The sequence below is a fragment of the Lineus longissimus genome, chromosome 5 (assembly GCF_910592395.1).
Source record: "Lineus longissimus chromosome 5, tnLinLong1.2, whole genome shotgun sequence".
NCBI lineage: Eukaryota > Metazoa > Nemertea > Pilidiophora > Heteronemertea > Lineidae > Lineus > Lineus longissimus.
This window is the reverse complement of record NC_088312.1, coordinates 7,740,760-7,764,088: the sequence shown is the minus strand read 5'-3', so window position 1 is coordinate 7,764,088 and position 23,329 is coordinate 7,740,760. Positions and strand designations below refer to the sequence as shown.

At 41.7% G+C, this 23,329-nt stretch overlaps 3 protein-coding genes across 3 annotated transcripts; 1 reads left to right on the top strand and 2 right to left on the bottom strand.

The window, feature by feature from the left end:
• Nucleotides 1-102: 102 nt before the first annotated feature.
• On the top strand, nucleotides 103-3,784 carry LOC135487598 (proteasome subunit alpha type-1-like). Its single transcript, XM_064771539.1, has 9 exons — nucleotides 103-147; nucleotides 479-523; nucleotides 766-867; nucleotides 1,219-1,322; nucleotides 1,558-1,646; nucleotides 1,934-2,004; nucleotides 2,233-2,362; nucleotides 2,566-2,645; nucleotides 2,940-3,784. The coding sequence occupies exons 1-9, from the start codon at nucleotides 145-147 to the stop codon at nucleotides 3,156-3,158; spliced, it is 843 nt and encodes a 280-aa protein (XP_064627609.1). The 5' UTR covers nucleotides 103-144; the 3' UTR covers nucleotides 3,159-3,784.
• A 1,161-nt stretch (nucleotides 3,785-4,945) lies between these two features.
• Nucleotides 4,946-7,923, bottom strand: LOC135488187 (uncharacterized). Its single transcript, XM_064772678.1, has 5 exons — nucleotides 7,664-7,923; nucleotides 7,396-7,528; nucleotides 6,684-6,813; nucleotides 6,109-6,245; nucleotides 4,946-5,717 (listed from the first exon to the last, which is right to left on the bottom strand). The coding sequence occupies exons 1-5, from the start codon at nucleotides 7,878-7,880 to the stop codon at nucleotides 5,396-5,398; spliced, it is 939 nt and encodes a 312-aa protein (XP_064628748.1). The 5' UTR covers nucleotides 7,881-7,923; the 3' UTR covers nucleotides 4,946-5,395.
• A 537-nt stretch (nucleotides 7,924-8,460) lies between these two features.
• Nucleotides 8,461-22,992, bottom strand: LOC135487650 (tyrosine 3-monooxygenase-like). Its single transcript, XM_064771679.1, has 11 exons — nucleotides 22,812-22,992; nucleotides 19,240-19,491; nucleotides 16,341-16,521; nucleotides 16,005-16,096; nucleotides 14,804-14,871; nucleotides 11,940-11,990; nucleotides 11,703-11,848; nucleotides 11,201-11,336; nucleotides 10,846-10,972; nucleotides 10,215-10,444; nucleotides 8,461-10,068 (listed from the first exon to the last, which is right to left on the bottom strand). The coding sequence occupies exons 1-11, from the start codon at nucleotides 22,917-22,919 to the stop codon at nucleotides 9,912-9,914; spliced, it is 1,548 nt and encodes a 515-aa protein (XP_064627749.1). The 5' UTR covers nucleotides 22,920-22,992; the 3' UTR covers nucleotides 8,461-9,911.
• Nucleotides 22,993-23,329: the final 337 nt, after the last annotated feature.

Below are 23,329 nucleotides of genomic sequence, written 5' to 3'. Positions count from 1 at the left end.
TAAAACAAAAATCCGGACAACCGAGCAGTGCAGTCTGTGTACTGGCAGTCCGGCTATTTCGTACATCTGTATTCCACACTTTAGTGAAACTCCTCCTCTCCCCTTTCGGAGATAGAATTGTTAAGCCGGCAACATTCAGCAAAAATGGTAAATATTCCTCACTAAAATCATTAAAAACTACAAGATAAAGACTTCCTTTTTTGAAAAAGTCATCCATTACAGAATGATCTATAGAAAAGAAACTGAAACTAATACACATCTCACGTAGTAATCTCCTGGAGCGAATAGAGAGAACCAGTCTGAGTCAAGACAAAGTCTTGAGTTTGCATCGTCATTCTTCTTGTTAAGTTGTTTCACTTGCAGTCCATGCCGTTTGACTGATTTTGTGTCAGAAAACAATCTGTTAATTCTTTACCGACTGATTGTAAGTTTTAAAAGCCAGGTGACTACATTTAGAATATCTTTCTTTCTCTTTCAGTATCGTAACCAATATGACACTGATGTTACAGTTTGGAGTCCACAGGTAGGCCCTAATTATTCTATTTTATGATTTATTTTAGGTCTATTTCAAACCAAAGTATTTGATTTGATTGGTTCATAAATGAAGTGTGCCTTAGGCTGTGTTGACAATCAGTAATTTATAGTACCGGTAATGTATTCTTATCCAGTTGTAGGTTGTTGCTTTGGGGTTTAGTGTGAAAAATGTTAAGTATTGTTTGGCCGTTTGGGTACAATTAATTTGACTTTTCGTTTTTCTTCATCAAGGGGCGAATTCACCAGATTGAATATGCTATGGAAGCAGTGAAGCAGGGATCAGCAACAGTTGGTCTCAAATCAACGACACATGCTGTATTAGTGGCATTAAAGGTAACTTTAGCAGTGGTCCAATTAAGAGCAAACGAATGCCCTTAATTGGCTTTGCGAGTACAATGTTTGGAAAAATGCAAACAAAGAATCAGATCTGACAACTTCTCAGATACGAAAATCTTTATTCTCTAACTATGCAATTTTAAGGAATTGATTTTCCAAGCAATAAATACTATAAAGTATAATTACTTTGGTAGTAAATTATGGATTTGTAGATATTGAATATTCCGATAGAGATTGGATTAAAAGAATTATTAAATATATTTGAGGGAAGCAATGTCTATGGTTTTGGGCTTGTCCTTGATGGATCTTGCCTGTTATGCATGTAACTGTGAACTAACTTGTTTTCAGAGAGCACCATCAGAGTTGTCAGCACATCAGAAAAAGATCCTGCCCATTGATGACCATGTTGCTATATCTATTGCTGGATTGACTGCTGATGCACGGGGATTAAGGTATAATAATGAGTGCTAACTTTCCTTTGTATCTAAGCTAATGCTTATGACAAGCATTTAATCAAGTGGCAGGAAACAATCGACAAAGTATTTCAAGAATATAGAAATATCATTTCCAGATGGGATGCAGTCAGTACCAAAAGTAAGACAGAATGCATTTCTTGAAACAATTTTAACACCTGAAGAAATTATATTTTGTCACTCTTATTCATATGTGTATTTCTTTATATTTCAGTAAATTTATGCGTTCCGAATGTTTGAATTCACGGTATGCCTACGATCAGCCATTGCCACTGTCAAGATTAGTCACAATGATTGGAAACAGTATCCTTTGAAAGGAATATCAATTTTGTTCGACTTTTATGATTAAAATGCTGCAATGAAGTCTGAGACTTACTGTTTAAGTTGGGTAATAATTGAATTGTAAAAGGTTACCACGTGTGGCTGCAGAAATCACAATTGAATCTATCATGCACTTAAAAGGGTTTGCTACAACGGTGGTAAGTGATTAAGGGTGAGACCACCCAACCTCTTGTCTTGAGTGTCCAAAATGATAATTAGCATTTAAATCTGTCTATTCTGACCATTCATATTCCTTCACTCTGCATCAGAATCTCAAATTCCAACCCAAAGTTATGGCAGACGACCATTTGGAGTAGGACTTCTAGTAGCAGGATACGATGTAAGGAAATGTTGTAAATCCTGGTGCAAGAGAGCCTTGTAGGATGTGGACTGGTGTCTGCACTGCTGTTTGGCGTAGGAATTTGCTAATGTCACTCTTATTGGTGTAAAATCACATTTCTTTCAAAAACATGTGTTGAGAGCAATCTGTTTCCTATTGCACAGTATATCGTGGTGCCAAACTCGCAGCTTTCTCAACATTTGTATACATGAACCCCTTATTTTTCAGGCAAAAGGTCCCCACATCTACCAGACATGTCCATCAGCTAACTTTTTTGACTGCAAGGCGATGGCAATAGGAGCACGATCGCAGTCTGCCAGAACTTATTTAGAGAAACACCTGACTGAATTCCCAGACTGTAAGTTCAATAGATTAGCCCTGAGAAGTTTTAACTCGTCTCATAAATTGTTTGCACCATTGTTGTATCACATCATCAAAGTGATACCTGTCTGTAATCTGATTATAGTAGCATCTTCCATGGTGCTGACAGTCCTAATCTTGTGCCATATACGACACATGCTTAAAACCTGCCCATTCACATATTTTCACAACTTATGATAGGTGACCTGGAGGAAATGATCAAGCATGGTCTGCGAGCTCTCCGAGATACTCTGCCAAATGAAGTTGATCTCACAACCAAGGTGGGTATCTTGTTTAATCTCAATGCGAGTTGAAGGGGTATGCCGTTCGTGTGTAATTTTTCTAATTCAATTACAAATTTGAAGTTTTTGATGCACAGCGTAGGCCTTTAACACACTTCTGTGATGAAGAGAGAGAGAATGAAATATCTCAAGGAGACCATTGAAGAGTAACAGTATATTTTGGATAGTTCTAAGCAGTTCCATACTGGTCTGAGGAGTGTGATCTGCAGTCTAAACATTGAACAGCTTAGAATTTTATGCTTTCAAATATTCACTCGTGTTTCCTTCTTTCAGAACTGTTCTCTCGGATTTGTCGGAAAAGATGTCAACTTCACCATTTATGACAATGAGGAAGTGGCCAAGTATTTAGCGATGATCGAGGGTGAGGAAAAGTCTCCTGGGGCTGGTGCGGACGATGAGCCAGCGGCAATGGAGCAGGATGGAGACGCACCACCAGATGGTGACACTCCGGCACCTGATGACGCTCCAGAGGTCGCCACAATGGAGACTTAGGATGTTCCCAGTAGTGTGTCACAAACTTGACAGTGTGTCTCGAGTCTGACAGAACTTTGTTCACAACTTTTAAGGCTGTGAATATGAACAAATCATATGGGAATCTGGCAGTGGCTACATATATGTTCATTGGCCATAAGGATGTTCAGATAGTAAGACGGTGGCATTTCAAATTATTAGCCAAGAATGCGAGATCAAACACAGAGTAAAATTTGTTGAACACAATAAGATTTATGACTTCTCTGCCAAACAGAAAGGTACCATACTACAGTCATCATTCATAAAAAGAAAATGTATTTTATGAAAAGAAGCCCAATGGTTTACAACAATGAAAATCATCGGTGTCCTAAAGTTTACTAGCAACCTCTGTGCAGGTCATATGACTGAGAAGTGTTCCCAAATGAACAGAGCTGCCAGAACTTACACTTCTAATCTGGACACAATGTACGTATTGTAGTGTAAACTCAGTCAGCTTTTGAAATTTCAGTGTCTTTAAAATTCCATGATTCTGAGTTCTTTGTAAAAAAATGTGCTACATGCTGTTTTGAATTGTGTTAAAATCTGTCTTGGAGGTGGAATGTGTGTCAGATTTATTGCACTAGAATAATACAAAATGTTTTGTAAAATCTGTATCTTCGAATTCTTTCCTGATAGCTGGCCATCAAACCCCAAGATCTACAGATATGTCACAATGCATTATACACATTGTTCTGATCAAGAAATGGATTGGAATTGAAATAAAATGTTCTTCTGTGTAGTGCTTAGTTACTGTGCAACTGTACTGCCTCAAAGAACCTTCCATTCATATCCCAGCTTCATCCAAAACCAAGGTGGTTGAAAACAAGTAGTGTGCATTCTGTGCTACTATGCCATACTGGCCAATCCTCAACCCATGACCTTTCTGATCATAAGTGGGACACTCGTCTTCCTCTGTGCCACCAGGCTTCCAAATCTGAACTGGGTGTGGTCATGGACCTGAGAGTGGTCTGCCCATAAACTGGTTGCTGCACTGCTTCCCAGATCGTGCTTACTACGTTTCATTCTCTTCATGAATTGATGACAACTTTGAATGAATGAACTGGCATGGTTGTGACCCATTCAAGCTCAGAAACGTTAGCAAGTTGTCAGAAAGTTCCAGATATCTAAGCAGCGAACAGGCCGCCGATGACCGGTGTTGTTCTGATGTGGTGGAATCACTGCAGGACGATTCTCAGCTTAGTTGAAGTCAAGATGGTAACTGGTCGTTACAGTCGTTAGTGTTCGTTCATAACTCGCATGTCTTCATGATGAATGAACAATCGTTGAGGTCAACTATACATGTAGCTACACTCTGTACATGCCGATTTATCAGCAGTGGCAACAATCCTAAAGTCTCTGTCTTCGGATGAGGGCCTAGCAACGAACAACGCCGACTAGACGCAGTGGGATCGGTTTAGCTTCTTCCCCCACTCCGGACAAAGTGGACAGGCTTCGTCCTGTCGCCCGATACATTAAGGAATAACGAGCAGGTTGACGGAATGGGACTGCATAGGAGAAGTTTGATATAGGACAACGAAATCGGGCTGCCTTGGAGACCTAGCTGTTGTTGTGTCTAGAAAGTTGGGGCGGCCAAATTAGGCGTTGTCTTCCAAAAACGATTTACGACGCCGGGGCGGGGTTGCGCCGCTCTAAAAGACAGTCATTATCGATGACCCTAGCAGCTCTTCCATGCCGCACACTGCAGAAAAAATCATAGGTTCTTCTCTGTATAGAAAACACAAGACCATAAGACATGATAAGACTTAGTATTTCCGAATATTATTTTATTTCTGAGCATGGCCAGTGCAATATTGCACTGCAACTTTTGGAGATCACAAGTAATCAACAAATGTAATTCACTTGTAGAGATCTGTCATCGAATTCGATCCGATCTGGTCTACTAGTGGAAGAGTCCTGTGGCTTAATCCCCATATGGTCAACAACCATGTCACATCCCGAAGACACGAATTGAACTTGTCGTTGTGCCATTTGTCTCACTGGAAGGTTTGAGTAATTTTCAGAATATATCATCGATTTGGCCAACAACACATCACCATGGCAATGTAGTCTTCAGACCCGAACCAGTCATAAGGGATTTTATAAGACTTCCAGGTACATTTTTCCCACGCATGTGGTGATTGTGACGGTTCAGGAAGCTGCAGAAGACACCTTTCCCAATCACTGGTAGACCTGTCGTGGTCTCTACACAATGACGACAGTTACCAACTGGCACCTCCACCGCCGCCTCCCCCTGCGGAACTGAACCCACCACCGCCTCCACCACCTCCCCAGCTACTACCACCCCCATGATGGTGATGCCCGTGGTGATGGTGGTGGTTACTCGCCGCACTCCCCGCCATCCATCCGTAGAAGAACCCATTTCCACTGCCGCCACTCTCCATGTATCCGGCGCGTCGCCGTCTGCTAATGATACATGCGCAGAATGAAATGAGTAAGATTGCTGGGACAACGCATGCAACTGCAATTACCCAAGGACTTGTACCACCATAACTGCAGTCGCCACCATTGTTTAGAGTTCGCCTGAAATGTGAGATTGTGAGAATGTGAGAATGTGGATCGAACGTAAATTCTGTCGTCGGTCATTCTGACACCGAAGAACTAATCCGTAATATTCTGTATGTCGCGGATCAAAACAATGACACCGAGTCCCACGCCGGCGACCCCTGCTTACCTCTCTCCGGTCTTGGTTGATCTCAATTCCCCGCGACAGGCTGTATCCTGGTGGCAGCGAAGGACAGCTCACGCAGTGGACTATGTTACAAAACATTGACCGTAAGAGCCCAAAAGCCGTCAAATCATGCAGCCAGGTGCTATAATGACGGCAAAGCTTCTGTATATAAACAAGGCAAAACCTAATTGACAGTCAGGACGACTCCTAGACAATTTTACAGTAATTTGAGTGTGAACTTACTTGTAATCATTCAATATTTCCACTATGGCATCAGCGTATCTGAATCTCTTCAGCGAACTCTTGGCACTATTGGACGCCTTGTCCACGCAGTAACTGGGGAGGTACTGGTTCGTGGTCCGACCAGTCGCGGTGAAGATCTGAATGAGATTATCATGGATTAAATAAGCCTGCATACACTCACGAACATTATGTTATATCAAGAATGGTATAGAAATGAACGCAAGAAAAAGCAAACCATTTCTGAGCAAAAAGAAAGGAATATGTATGGAAAAAGATGACGTGAAGGCGGAAAAGGACCATGGGATTTTCGAAATTGCTCTTTCAATTTGAGGATATGATTTGTACTGTCATTTCAGATCATGCCGAAGAACTGTTAGGCTTGTGAAGATGCTCACAACCTTTGGGGGCTTCATTGGCGGGTCGAATGGGCAGCAAGGAGACCAGAGGCGCACTCTATTGCATTAACAAGACGGGATGTTTTCCCAACAGGGTAGAAACATTGATGGCGTTGCCAGAGGGCGTAGATTTCCAAGTTTATTGTTTCTATATTCGCACTGCGGCGGGACTCTGCTTACCTTTCTATCGTTCGTAGACAAGACGATAACGGCATCATTCTTACAGTAACCGAAGCTCCATCTGTTTGTATTGAGCTCAACCGCAAAATGCTCAATGGTGAGCTGCACTTCGGTATCAGTCCGAGGTACACTGGAATACGAGGGGAAGATGAATTGTTAAACGGACTACTCCATGACAAGAGCATCATTTCGTAGGTGTCCAAGCTACGCCCACTTCTATTGATAACTAATTCTGAATCAGCTTCATTTTGTTACACTGAAGGCACTGTTCGTTTCAATGTTTCAATGACCAAACATATCAGTCTGAAATACTGGTCGTGTGGTTGCCTAACAACAATAGCATGATACCACAAAAGATATCAATATTTTTTCGCCTTGATTTTATTGAATGAAATCTATAAGCAGAAACTTGGTAGGTCAGATTGACTTACACGAAGTCACCGATAGGGGTCTCTGCAACCTGACAGTAAAACGAAACTATGCACGCCTGTACCAGGAATAAAATGACCCAGTCACCTAACTGTGCATATTTTTCGCCTGAAGATGACCCGCTTAATCAGTATATGATCCACATCACCATTTTTAGTCCTGCTGGTGGATGTGACAAATCGGACTGGATCATGATGACTGTACCGGCAGCATCCGTCCGCCCCAAAAGGTTTTGTCTTGGTGTTCAGATCCCCGGCTTCAATCATTTTCGTGAAGTACGTACCCTGGTGGTAGTTTTAGCCACGGTACAATGGCCACTGCCATAGAAAACCCCCTGCCCTTTCCACCAGAGCAAGTGTCGCACTCGCATGGAGTGCTACGCTGGACGGAACGAATCGCATCATCTATCCTGTTGGCTGGAAAGAGGATTCAGACAAAATATCAATTCCAGCATTCCAGACGAGCATGGATGACGTCATATTTGTGAAAACCAATCAGATACCAGTGATCTCTACTTGCTCAATTTAGTAAAGTCCAGCCTGTTCACTCACCATCATTTGTTGATAACACGTTGTTTGGATCACATACGAAGGAGGATAGTCCGCGACGACCACATTTATTCACATCATACCGTGGGTTGGGGAAGTCTTTGACGTCCCAGTACTGCGACGGAGGCCAAAAGGTGGAGCTGCTCCTTGGGTACACAGTCGTTGATGTGCATACTGATGCTAAGACAAGTAACGCAATGCTGCACCCGCTCAAGTGCATGTTGTCTTGATGAATGGTCTTTCCGATCGCGATCACGAATTTAGTACTGGTATCATACTTAAAAATAGGCCTTAATGAGTCAAGAGCACATGATATCAAATGTTACGAGAATTGAGATAGCGCTTGATTGTGCGGATTACTTTTTGTATATACAGTGGAACCTCCCTTAGCGGACACCTCTCCATAAAGGACAACCTCCTACACTAGAGTTTTGGACTCCAATTGATTGTTTCCATTTAATTCAACCTCTTTAATATGGAAACCTCTCTATTAATTAAGGACAGCACTTGTCAGCTCCAAGGGTGTCTATAATAGAGAGGTTTAGTGCTCTATATAGTCAAGTGGTCTTCGTCTCTCTCTATCGTCAAAAGCTGTAAATCAGTCTGTCGCTCAGACCAATGTGTTCACTATGAACAGGCGAGCACGCATGATTCCTTTGTCATGGGGTTTATAGGGGGGGGGGGGGCAGCTACCAGAACATTTTGATATATGAGATTCCAGTTCGGGATTTCTCCAAGTCAATTGCATCTATAGATGGTCTGATTTCTTCTTTTTGAAGTAACCTAACACTACTCAGTGCTTAATCATTAATATTTATTTCATATACAACTATACAAGAAGCTTATGAAGGTGCATTGCTTGTAAAATGGATGACATATGGTGAAATCAGATGAACAAAACGATGAAACGATAAAGTCGACTGAAAGTGCGAACATTCATAGAGGATTTCGCATATAAAGGCTAAAATATACTTTAGTTTTGAATTGAAAAATCAAGAGAAATTTCGTAGTCCGCTCGGGTAACAATCATGAAAGTTTCCCCAGTCTTTTTCAGCATCGTAGTTTCGTAAATTTGGCGGTTTAGTAGGTATAGATCATATGCGAAGATATTTCAATTCTTCGTCCTCGAAGGGGAGGTGATGATTCATACATCGGTAATCAGTGCGTGGGAATGATATATGAGCAAGATAGAGTCTCTCCCGTAAAAGAATAACTCACCACAAGAATATTAAGTTGATCTCGAATCCAACGCATCCCATCTCTCTTTGAATTTAAGTACATCTAATTAAAAGGAGTGTTACAAGCAGGCGTTACAGCCTGGCCTGTTAACTTGTGTTGGTGTATTTTAGTGTTGTAACATAGATTCTATAAAACAAACAAATCTGAACTAACACTCTGATGATAACATTGGGCTGATGGACGCCAACACGAAACTGACTATAGAGCCAAATCCGAGTGTTGCAGTACTAACATACAGCACGTCACATCATACAACACTTGCATTTACAGAATTCACCAATCACAAATTCCTTACAGTTGATACAGCTACATTCTAAGACCTCTCAGGTGTCATCGGCATATACTAGTACATCGTATTACAGCAAAAACTCATTACTTCAAAGTACAGCTACATTCTATAGACCTCCCATGTGTCATCGGCATATACTAGTACATTGTCTTACAGTAAAAACTCATTACTTCAAAGTACAACTAATTTCTAAGACATCTCAGGTGTCATCGGCATATACTAGTACATTGTATTACAGAAAAAGCAATGAGTTTTTGATTACAGTCAATGTCTCGAAAGTGTCCCGATTTTTGCCAATACCATAAGGGTAGTTAGACGTCTAGCCCTGTCCGGCGAGGTACAGGCTTCAATAAACAATACTAAGTACACTACATGTAGGTTATTGCCAATATATATTATCATGAATCATAGTCCTTGTCCCAAGACTGAGACGTCCAGAGGAGCGTCCTTCTTTCTACTCCCAGCTACCTGCCAGCCCATTTCATGATCAGTTGTACGACCTGGAGTCCACTATAATATTTATCCAATCATCCCAATGATACACTGGTACTCACAGAAATCTGAGAAAGGCACTCGCTTCCGTGATTTCCTCGGTTGTCCGAGAAAAGTCTGAAGGATGATAGAATTCATTGATGGCTCACACACAAAATTCCGTAATCCTTGTTGTCTTCGTTTTGGACCGAGAAGTAGAATTTCATCGAAGTCTTCGCCGACCAGTGTGGTCTAAAGTCGTCCGATGGCATCCTGTACAGCTTGTAACTGTCTCCCGATGGTTCCCATAAAACACTTCATCGTCTCTGGTTCATTGAGGACCTCTATTGATTGAGTGAACGGGTTGTAGGTGATGTCGACTGGACGTTTGATATTTCGGGAATAGGTCCTGCAAGAAGACGATGCAAAGACGAGGCTAAGTCGGAGGCTTTCTGTACCGGTGTGTTTACATATGCAGAAATAATGGGTATACTCCGTCACATCGTTAAACAACATCATTCGAGAGAAGCTGGATTTTTACTTGAAGGAACTGACCTTAGTTTTTCCTTCATGTCCTCAAAGGATTCAGAGACAAAATAAATAGGCTGGTAATCAGCATCCTGGTAGGTCTGCAAGGCCGTCTTCTCTGGCTCAAACGGTCGGTGTTCTGGGACATCAGAGAGGGCGTGCATCAGTTCGCCGAAGGAGGACAGCAGGCCCGCGCCTATCGCCTTGATGTTGTCGTTCTGACGACACAGGCCGAATTCCACTGTGAACCAGTAGAGCTAAAAGAAGAATACGAGATGTTTGTTGCAACGACCTGCTATATTTATCATTGCACTAACGAAATATTCTACGGTAAGGAACAACGGATTGTTTTTAAGTCACATGCATCCTTTTAAAATCAGATAAAATTGTTTAGGAACCCTTAGTACCCAATACAGTCTTCATCTCCATTGTCTTGCGAATTTTGACGTTTTACAAGTCTTCGATTAGTTTTCATAAAGATTTATACGCTTTTCATTCAATATGACATCCTTTAGGTCTATGTGTGGAACCCACATCAAGGTACTGTTGACTTGAAGATCCGCCGCGTTCAATCTCGCATTGTCCGGTAAAATGAAGTGCCAGTCGCATGGCTTTTGGTGGTACCTCGGCGTAAAGGCGATCTCTAACCATTTCTTACCGTAGCGAATTTCTCGATGTCATCATCGGAGACGCCGAGGGACGCCAAACCAATCTGCTGAGAAAACTCTGCGAAGCTTGGGTCGGCGAGAAGGGGCACGTGACCAAGAAGCTCATGGATACAGTCCCTGGAAAGAAAATGAATGCAAATGAGTAAAATATTTTTTTATTAGGGCTTATTCACACCCATACGCCGTATTGGTTGAGAGAGTTCGTGCGCATTCCTCTTGCGACATCTGATGACGACTCCTTCCAATCGCATTTACAGTATACCTTAAAGAATATTGAACATTCGGTCGGTTGTTCTGTCTTTGGGTCAATGTAACAGAACTCCTGAGCAGCTTATGAAAACTTACGGTTCAGGCGAATGCAACGGTTTAGAATGATGTCGCACGTATTGCGTGCACTGGAACACTCGGAATGCAAGACTGGCCAAGAAGTCCCTGGCTGACAAGAGTCCGGACACGGGACGCAGTTGAAACCCGGTTCGTTCTGAAAAGGATGTTCAGTATACAGTTATGACATGTACAGCAATATACATCAGCAATATTTATTATAAACCAATATACAGAGCCGACAACAAGCTAACGAGCTAAGCTAAGCTATGGAGCCTTTCGCGGATTCGACGGATTGAACAGACTATCATGGATTCTTGTCTTTTTACCGATCGGTGAGCTCCCTGCATGCGAAGTTGAAATACGTACATATATATGGCTCAGGTCCGGTAAATTTTAAAGAAATTGAATCATGGTACTATCATTGGATACTCGATTCACAGCCTTTATGGGCATGTCATTATCGGATTCAACGGAATCAATCGATTAAACCGACTATATAACGGACTCATCTCTCATTTACTTTTTAAAAAGTTAGAAACATCATCTAGTTGTGGGACATTGTCTGGTGAATATCCTGCCTCCTTCTCCAAAATTTTGAACACATCTATATGCTGCTGACACGCATGCGTGGGGAAGAGTTCCTTCAACTGTCGGTAAGAGACACCCCTGAAATGAAATAGGACAATTTGTGACAGATGATAAGACGCCTATACATGTTCATCCCCATTATATAGTTGGTCTGTTTGGCCGTACTTACCAAGTTCTGATTTCATCCTCGTTATATTCTATTCGTGGGATGGAATCGCCTCTGGAATGACAGATAATCGAGAATATTAGTCGAGTTATTAAAAAAAATTAAAACGCATTCTTGAATGACCACTTCTGGTACTCTAGGAAAAGTGTATTATTCTGTCTGTTATAGACTGCAACATGCATATTATTATATATTCACGCAGGGATGTCGTAATTGTGTTTCGGTCATAACCATTCATCTGTCGCTATATCAAGGCGATTTTCGAAAAAAAACCCATTCAATTTATACAGACTCCGAAAGTCATGCGGTATACGAAAGACCAAGTAAGGACTGGAGGTGCCTATCGACCTCGGCAGTTATTCCCCGCTCATGAATGTCCCATGATTACCAAGTAACAGGGCAATTATCCCGAGGGAGTATTGTCGAGCGGAGATGGGGTGCGGTATATATCGGGCGCTCATGCCGAGCTCCTATGGAATGTCTTCTAATTAGTCACCTTTTATCTCGGTAGGGGGCTTTATTGGAAAAAATCATTTCTTCAGAAATGATGTGATCTGAGGGAGTGCCCCATACGGTCTGCTCAAATGGTAGTATTGGCTGTTCCACAAATCATTGATCCGGGTACTCGGAAAGGGCACTGCAGCACAGCTATCGTTGGATCAATATTGAGCCAATCACAACAGCGCAAAGTGTCATGGGGCGGGGGGGGATTTTTTTTCCTGAACCTTTGCGGCACTATACACCTTTCCAGAAATGGGGCGCTGAGTGTCCGAAATAGTGATGTCATAAGGGGAAACTAGGCCTCATGGTGGAGGGACAAATGAGATAGTCATGGTTGACCAACACACTTGAATGCCTTTAATGACGGACAAGGGGGAAAAAGTTCCAATGCAAGCCACCAATTTCGGGAAGCATGGAGTGTACACTTGTACAGGGACTTTCAGCCAATCAGATTTCGAAAAATACATGACGTCAGAAGTCTTAGAAACTTTAGAGCAGTTGGTAGAGCGCTCGTCACAAATGGCAGAATACGATGTTCGATCCAAAGGTCGCGAGTTCGATTCCGGTTGTGGTAATCATTTTTCTTTTTCTTTTTCTTTTTTTTCTTTATATTTTATTTTTATAATGTGTTTCTTTTCACTTGTTCGCGGGCGGGGGGACTCCTGGTAATTTCGATTTTGTTCGTGACAAATATAAATCGTTCTCCAAAAAGCCTATAGTAGACTTGGATATTGATGGGTTACACCCACATGCGGCTGATCTCATACCAAAATGTAGCGTTCTGATTTATTTAACACGTCAGACGCTAAATGGTGTAAATGGACTTTTAGTTAGTGTCATTACCGGTGTTCTGCTGAGTGTTCTTTTAACCTAAGGCCTCATGGAGCTGACGTCATACGGCCCGACCAGACAAAGCTACCGCACACGGACGACAACATCGGTAAAACGCAAAGCGCATCACCATGGTTACCTCGTACATCCGGAATGAAAACGGTATTCTTAGACTAACACCCAGTAATACGGAAGAAGAAGAAGACGAAGAAGACTACATCACCACCACGAACGCAGGTTGTGTGGTCTTCGAACCGAGCTGAACAGTTACTTCCAATCAATTTTGCTAAGAATTTGAAACAGGGAAGACATAGAGACAGCTAGCCTATTTTTGATACCATCTGTATTTAACTAAGTAGATTTCTCTGTAATGATTTTCACGTATTGACGCCAAGTTAGCGACCGGTGCTATACAACGCGTCACGCATCCAAAGGGTACCGTTTCATCGACTGTAGAAGTTTAATTTCCTTTCTGGGAAGAACAGGCCAGGCTCCTGCATTTCTCTTTTGAAGATGATCACGCCGCGAACATAATATGCCTCTCAATAACATGATTGATTTCTAGTCTCAACCTCGTGTTAAGGACCTCGTGTGTGTGTCATGTAGAAAAGAACGCTGTGGGGACGAGAGGGACGTTAACATACCTAATCGGGACATTCTTAATAGCTGCAGCTATGAGTGGCTCGGGGTGGTTTTACAGAATCACTACGCGACATGGATCCGCCATACTCAGCATTCTTCGAGTATGAGTGCCCATTAGCTATCTCAGGGCTCTCTCAAGACAGAATAGACTACCCAAATTCGCGGATGCCATCCCAAATGCCGAACGATACTCCAGCACACTGTGTAAAGTCCCAAATCTGAAGAATACCGCGTACACTACGTTCTACTGGATCCGGTTCAGTCCTATACTCAGTATTTTTTTCATTTGCATCTATGCAGCGTGTATTAGTATGCTATCAACTCAAGAACAACAATGTTGGTCGACTGGGCAACCCGGTTAAATCTATACATATTAAGCTTGCTTTGGCCCAACATCAAAATCAAAGTATGGCAGTATCGCGAGATTTCTTGATTGGAAAGACACTAATTTGTCTGCAAAATGACTCTAAACATTGGTTAATAATGAACACACAAAGTCAAGGGTCGCGCTTGCCTTTACCCTTTCTTCTTTTCCATTTAGAAGTAGGTCCTCCATAGCAGAGTATCGGTATCTCGAATGAGCCGTGAATGACACAACGTGCGGTTCCGTTCTGGGGTAATTATTTCTCTTTATGTCAGAGCTGGAGATATCGACATGTTAAAGCCTGTATAATGAGGTGGAGGTGAATAGTAGCTTGTTGTGCGATTGGCTAGGGTTCTCAAGCACTTAGGACATTGGTAACTATGAAAACATGTTATCGTGACTTTAAAATTGGTACATGTCGAAACATAGGTACATAAGACCTAGGGTGATTAGAATGATGGCGGCTGATGACATATTCGGACCTGACATGTTGTCAACGAGAAGTCATTAAGGGATAGGACACACTTACTGTTTGTAACTGAAGGCAATGTCAGCTATTTCTTTTCGTCTCGCTCTGTACCCCTTGTCAGTGAAACCCTGAAGAAGAAAGACATTAAAATATTCCTGAGGAATAAGCTTATTTCAAGGACTTGCCCGCTAGTTATCGGGATACATTACGTTCTCAACGTAAGCAATTGGTTCTTCTTCACATTGCAATTGCGCTGCCGGCATTTTTTAACAACTGGCACTGCTTTCTGATCAGAACTAGTCACCACCACTACGTTTCGATGATGAACCATTCAGTCATGAAATCACCAAAGGCTATTAACCTAAAATAAACAGAGCCTGTTTGGTGTTGGGGCAACATTGCGGTGTGCTCTGTAAATATGATTATTATAGTTGAGTGTTTTCGGTTTATATTCTCCTTCATGGCCAAGGGCTATTAAAAAGTTGCAAGTCTGTATAATTATGCTTCGCTATCCAGTTTTAGCATGATGAGGTATGGCGTTTTGGTTACTGAGTACACACAAGATAGACGCGTTTTCAAAATGACATAGATTTTGTGTTCGCCGGCTCCGTGTTACAGAGTGCACATTCACACAGTACTGGCTGCGAATCATCCCTTTCATTTTAAATAAAATCTGCACCCGTGCACTCGGACACCTACAGAGTCACTTTTGATAATCTTCTCGACGGCGCTAACCACCTCTTCAACAAATACTTGACATGAATTATCTTATTCTTAGGGGTCCGGTCAATTACGATCTGATGGAAAGCAAACAGAACATGGTAATTGCTTCCATATGAAATCCATGCTTAAATGCAGGTTTGGCATGTTTGATTTAACAGATTTATTCCTTGGTGTAAAGAGGAGAGAAATTTCCTTAAATAGAAATGTATAAACCATCTTATACTAAAGGTACTTGAGAAGGTAATCTCGTGAAACGCACCGAACAAGAATCTGATTCATAATGGATCAAATCGGCAACGCCAAGAGAAGCCCGTCAGTTTTTTAAGGAACGTTGCCAATGCTTCCATTGAAGGTATGCTGTATCTATCATACCTTCAACATACTCTAAAGTCACCCAATCGTCCTTTTCTTTAAGTGCATAGGTATAATGCATTTAAACAAAAGGACACTGGATTACTTTATGTTGAGCAGTCAAACGAAAATCACAAGCCTATACTAGTACACGTATATAGCCAAAGCTGTTTAAAGGCAAACTTACAGGGTGGTCACAGTCAAGTTCTGGTTCAAACTTAGTGATAAGATGTGTACACCCATCCAACTCCGAAATATGTTTAGGGAACCACACTGGTTCTGCAAATAAAAGAATAGAACGAAGTCAAATTTCGATTTTGTTAACAGATGTATTCAAGAGATAACTAATAACATCGCCGATATACTGGTTAGTAGTAACTATATCCTTGTATTTACCAGTGCTCTGAATAAGAATTTCCTGCACCACTGAAAAAATTCATCGGTTTCAATCTTTCAAGATGTTAAATAGAGAAACAACACGGGGAATTGCACCAAGAACATCGAATTCAAATGACTTGCTTACCCCTTGGCGGTTCTAGTCCCTGGTACAGGCTGACATCCATCAAGTTGGAATTTTTCTTCAGATCTTTGATCAGACAAATGAAATCGTCCCTGGTCGTCTCCACGCTCACCAAGACCTCAAACGATGCCGTCTTTCGCTTTGCCTTCCTCGACTCGATGTGGAGGATTGTGCAATTGTTTGTCTAGAATGAGAAGAAAAGACACTTGTATCGTAGATGTATAACTGAATGGTTGATGCCAAAAAGTGTCGTAGAATGGATGATGCCAACGGATAAAGTCGTAGATACATGAAGGGTTGACATCAAGGACATATAGTGTCGGATATGTAAAACAGAAGAGCATATGCCAAATGAGCTATAGTCGGAGATGTATATGCATGTAACAGAATGGCTGATGCCAAAGGATCTATAGTCGTAGATGTATATAATGGATGATGCCAAAGGATCTATAGCCGTAGATGTATGACAGAATGGATGATGCCAAAGGGCGTATAGTGTCGTAGATTTATGGCATATTTCATTGGATGCCATTTTTAAATTTCGCATTTGTTTTCAGAATTGCTGAACCACTGACAAAATCAGGAAGGAAAGATTTCAAAAAGCGATATATGAGCATGACAATTTTAATGTCGGTCATGCATAGCGATGTACTACAGTGAATTGATAACTGAAACCGCACTATATTGATGACCCTCACAAATATTTAACCAGCAATACGTCTGTGATTTTTCAATGCATCAAGTTGATCAACGAAAGCGTGAATCTGGTCCCCGAGTGAAAATGACTGTTTTCATAATGAATACTATGCTCAATATCCATTTATGAGTTAGTGGCTATAAATGCCATGAATGGGGAATTACAACGCGGCTATAAGTGCTATTTGGTGTGGAGTATTGGTGGCTAGAGCGTTGGTTGACGAGTTAATACATATTGCATTTTGAGGTCATTAGCTTTGCAGCTAGATATGGATGTCCGAGTAAGTCGAAACAGGGAGAGGTCTGATGAGAATTTTAAAAATATGTATTTCAAAAAATCGTTTTGCCCTTTGAGTACAGGTAATTTATTGGCCACATCGCCACATCGCCACTGGCATCGTCATCGTCATCGTCATCTTCATCATCATCATCGTCATCAGGGTCTGAAATAACTTCCACCATTACTGTTACTGACATGACTGCATGAAGCTACATCGTAACGGAAGTAAAACTGATGGTTGGGTTGGGGCGTTGGTGGTGGTCGGGGACGGAGGGGAAAGCTTTGGTAAGCTAAATTTGTCCAATACAAAGAATCAGTAAAGAGCCCAAGTGCACATTTACGTTTTCTATTTACTCATCATGGAGTTACTTAAAAGATATCGATGAAGGTACATGTAGAGTAGAAATATAAGTTAATTAAAGACTACTTTCTGGCGATTTGACGTGTGTTTCCGGTCTGTCGGCGCCATTAGACGTGCCGTCAATGCGTTATCAATATTCAAGGAGGTTTCAATCGACGGCAGCCAGGTAATTAACTGAAGTGAGGTTTGGGGAGAGCAACTAATTGCAACCATGGTTTTCTTGAGAGAATACTAGTAGATAAGCGCAGTAAGTCGTGTTGCTTCCATCAAATGCAACTGAAAAATACGCGGGGTGAATAAGGTTTCAGGACCCGGGCTCAATTGGCATCCTCAAAAGCGTGCTATCACTATATGGACTCAAGAACACGTGTTTAGTCATTCCCACCATTGCTTATATCTGAGTTCCATATTTAAAGGGAGAAACTGGGAAATTAGATCATTCGTCATAACGTGTAATCAACAAACTTCCGAAAAATAATGGAATGTTAGCTCACGATGATGACGCAATCACCTCCCATAGGGATGACGACCGCACCCGTTGCATAATGCAACTGTCACTGGCACCAGTCTAGCCAAGTCAAACATTACAACTTCCGTTTTTATTTCAGTTATGAAATACATTTTTACTAATGGCCAAACCGTATCGTTCTCATCAACCCAATATCCAATATTGCCTTTGGTATTGTTGAACCGGATGTCCGTATTTGACGTCATATCCGTTTTACCAGTTTTACGGCTTGACGCTGTTAGTAGCACTCGTATAACATGTAAAAATACTTGCAACCGCCCAAAGTGAATATTCACCTTATATGAACTGATGAGGGTTCTATAGATGAACCTGCTTGGCCTGCATTACATATTGAGTAAGTGTGATAATAACGTGGGTCGAGATAGGAAATCAAGTAATTTATTCTCAGCATTTTCTGCAGTGAATATGAAAGCTCTGGTCGTAGCCGGTGTTGATACATTTGGAGATGACATCATTTCATTCTCGTGGGCGGTTGGTCATTAGAATTAAACATTCGCAAAGAAAATATGTGTAGGGGGTCCCTTCCGCTCCCATAAAAGTTTGGTTGTGGAGCCGACCGCGCGTTCTTGTGTTATGAAAGTTTGTAAAGTTCATGTAATCACGTAATGTTATTACGGTGTAGACTATATCGGTTTACCTTTGAGAAGTATGTGCTTATCTCGAGAGGGAATTTGAATCAAGTGAAAAAGCGAGAATTTATGGATGGTACCTGTTCCTTCCGAAGGAGATTCCCAAATCCTTGTTTTATGTACTATTATCTATTTTTGGGACGACGCACTTGAAGCATCTGGTAATGGTGTGTCTCGTCCTTTAATCAGCACAAGTGGCTTGTTCTTGACGAAGCAGCCGTAGGCTTGCAGCGATAGCTGTGATGTTATAGTAGCAATGACGTGCAAGCTCACCAAGAAGTTATGGCAGATCCTTTCAAGTAGAAAGCAGCTTATAATCTGCTAATATGCAGGAATCTCTTCGAAACTTCGGTACCGGATATGACGATATTTCAATATTACGAAGTGTCGTTTACCCTAGGACTTACCTCAAACGTCGTGAAGACGTTCCCCAATGTTGTCATGCCGTACTTGAGAGCGAACATGATGTTACACCTTTGGGCGCTCTCATCTGGCGCCCCAGAGAAGACTTCGCCATTGGTGGCTGTGAAGATGTCTTCTTCGGATATGGAAGGCGATGTAGCCGAACTGAGCCTCTCCTGTTTCTCGAACTCGAGGTTAGTGACCGTCTCGAACTTGGCGTCGTCGATCAGGCTACGTCTCTTCCACATCTCAGGGTGCTGTAAAGAAAAAAACGCTCATATTTTAAATGGAGAACAAGATCTGAAGAGTGGACATAGGGCGTACGTGATGAATATTTGGGACATCTGTAAGAGTCCGTAGACTAGCTCCATATTTTGTCGTTCTCAAGAGAGCATGCCGCAATATTGGCATAACAGAGAAAGAATAAGTTGAGAGGTGAATCTGTTGTATGCTATTAGACATAATGCCAGGAGCATGTGCTGACGATTCATTAAAACTAAATCAAATTTATTAAAAGTGATAAACACGGGTCATAAATACAAATCGCTTGCAAGGTCAAAGGTCAAGAGCTCATCTTTTTCAACAAGGCCACAGATCAAGGTCACGTGGATATAAACATGGCGTCCTGGCAGGAACCATCAGACATTGACTAAGTTCTCTTGACACTGCTTTAACGTGAATAATCTAGCAAGATTTATAGATTTTGTTAAGGGTTTATTACCGTGTCGTTAATAAGTGGGAGTGTTGCTAGTTTGATACTCAAAAGAAGAATGTTGCATTTCCATGGAAAGAAAGTGATTTTTCTTGTATCCCGAGCCCTCAATACAAACCGGAAGCATCACTATTACCAATGTGCTATAATTAGTGACTACGGCGAGTCGTGGACAGTTAGCTTGGTTGGAGAAAGCAACACTTCCAGCTGAAGCAAAATAGAAGAAGCTTTCTGATTGGTCAATTCTTCAATTTTGAAGAATCAACCTATCAAATGTTACCATACACAGTTTTTTTCAGGCTGGGAACTAATGAAGACCGGGCCGGTCTGGCGAGCGCAATGCGTCGCCGCACAGTGAACTATATAATTACGATGAAATGGTAATTAACAGACTGCTGTAATTATCATTAGACGTTTTATAGCGTTTGCTTAATACATATATGACTACATGAGTCAGGAGTGGGATTTTGATAAATAAGTATATTTCGCTATTGGTGGGGAATCGAATGGCTCTTTTCCTCGATCGTATACGTTCAGTCCTCATTCAGTTAAACGATAGCTGTATTAGAAAAACACGCAAAAGGTGCACCTGTCGACAAAATAATTTTCCCTGTACCTTTGCATGTGGACAATGCCAACTCGGTAACTGTGACAATCCCCACAACCAGTAAACGCAGGATGAAGAGGACGAAGAGAATATTGACGACGACGAAGTGATAAACTAAATTATGTTGTGCACGATTCTATAGATCTTCTTGAGGACTCATCAGTTGGGTGTTCAAAATGGTCTAATTGATTTATTTGACATTTGAAAAGATACCAGGGTCATGACTTCAATACAAATACTAAGGTAGTTGCAAATGGGAATTGACATTACCACTTGGAGTATTGTGAAAATTGTTATCGTGCAAAGTCCTTTGACCAAGATGGCCCAAGATGGCCGCCATATTGGATTTTACAATGAAGCAATCAGTTAATTGCATTTTCAAAGGGCCCACTTGCTTCCTGGCCCCCAAAAACCTATGGACACCAAAATTGAGGCTCCAGCATGGATATTAAGGGAATTACATGTATAGCCATTTATATGTCTCGGCGGCCATCTTGGACGATATCTTGAAAAAAACACGTTACCGGTGATCAGAATCTCCTAGATTGATATGTTGTTCTTGGTCACAAATACTACCAAAAACCGTTAAAAAACCTTTTGTAGGAATTTTTTTTGGGTCAAGCCTTGTATTGAACCTACTAATAGTAGACTAAGCAGAGAGGAAAGAGGTAACAACGAATAGATTATAGGTTCTGTGGTCATTTAATAAGGTTACTCACGGTTTTTCCTGATCGAAATGAAATAGTTAGGACTAGTCTGACCTGCGTCTAGTCGTTCCAGAAAACCAAATAGGGGGCCCCTGGCTTTGTTACCAAGCCAAATCCTAAAAATTGGCATTCCTCGCCCCAAACCTGACCAATCACTGACCCACTTCCAGGTCAGCTTATCCCGACCCTGGGCATTTAAGGTACATCATTCAAAAGTACTCTGGATAACAGCTAGGCCTAAAGTTCGACCCACCTGTGATACTTTAAGAGAAGTGAACCACAAAACTCCTTTTTATAAAACCTAAACACGAGAGATTGGTAACATGAGTCAAAACTACTCTGGATACAGCTAGGCCTAAAGTTCGACCCACCTGTGATACTTTAAGAGAAGTGAATCACAAAACCCCTTTTTATAAAACCTAAGCACCAGAGATCAGTAACATGAGTCTAACGTGTGTTTTTATGAAGTAGGAAAGGGTCACAACCGGTGTAGAAGTTTAAAATGTCCCAGGATAGAATGCCCGGGAAACAAAGGATTCTATTATGCGCTTCAATCTCTGAGCTATTGACGGTCAGAGTCTCTATAGAACCATATTGCAGAATACAATAGGGCCGGACACTTTTTCAAGGGGGGCATTTGTTACTGTTACACCGGCCCCATGCTTTCGTGAGCAAAAACCAAAATGTTTTTTTCCCTCGCCAAATAAATGGTCAGTGTGCCCGTGGCCGCATTCACAGTGAATATAATGTAGCCGCCTGCCATGTGTAGGTTATCGCTTTCACATCATAACTATCCCCCATTCAGCCAACCCCTCACTGCTGAAACGCCAGAGATAGTGCTGACACTTAATTTCCTCTGCGCCAGCAAATGTTTGGGTGTCACTCACTATTAATCGTCGCCGCGTTGCTATAGAACAACATTTGACTATAAATTAGTTTTACTGTATTAGATATAGGGAGATAAACAGTAAACATTGAGTCAACAGTTGCACCGTACCCGCAATAAGTCAAACACCTTGATACACAGGAAGATCTGGTGAGTTTCTGCTAGACATTTAATTAAGTCTAATATCAAAAGTCTATCAGACATGTCAGACATTCAATCGAAGAAAAGTCTAGATATCCGATTTTCCCTGTGAAAGGGCAGTCTTATATAAAGGCATCGAGATCTTGGGGCCTTGTGTGTCATGATGCAACACCATCAGCAAAGTTCATAATTTGTGCTGGTTGCTCTAAAATCAGCAATCAGCAGATCAGAAAAACCCAAAAACCTTGAGAAGAACCCGACAGAACCCGTCGTCTTTGGAGCGGCTAAAGCGGCGACGGCCGGGGCGGAGCGAAAGGGTCAGGTCACATCTGAAAAACCAGCTGGATTTCTTTTGGTGTTACATTGGGCTACATTTGGATGGCGACTTTAATGAAAATAGAAACTTGATTTTACCCGACGATCTTCTTTGACACTTCAAGTTCAGGGCTACATGTAGTTGTTCAAACAAACTTACCCTGTTCAACTCACTGGCCTGAATCTCATAGTAATGAATAACTACTCACCTCAAGACTGTAACTTTTCCTGAAGGCCATGCGCCTTTTAGTGGCTTCAGGATCAGACGCCATCACTTTCTCCTCCTTCACAACTTTCGTATCCGATGGATTAAACATGACTTAACAAGAATTTGAAATTCTATGACGCTTGTCGTCTGCTAGCAATGTGGCAATTACCTCTGCGCGGCAAGGCGGCTGGCTAATGATTGATAAAACGCGCACTGATCAATTCGTATCAGTATTGATCGGAGGAGGGTCGGGTAAATTATGAAAACGCCCCACGTGGGACGAAGGACCGATGACCGAGTTTTGAAGCTGCAGGTCCGCCGGCGCTTTAGTTAATTGAGTAGTTGGAAAAGGGATAATCGTCTGAGAGGCTCATGCGTCAGCATTCAAACACGACAGCGACGGTATTATTTTCATTAACACATGTACAGTAGAACCTCCCTTAGCGGACATCTCTCTGTTAAGGACACCCTCTCTGTTAAGGACACCCTCTCTATTAAGGACACCCTCTATATTAAAGG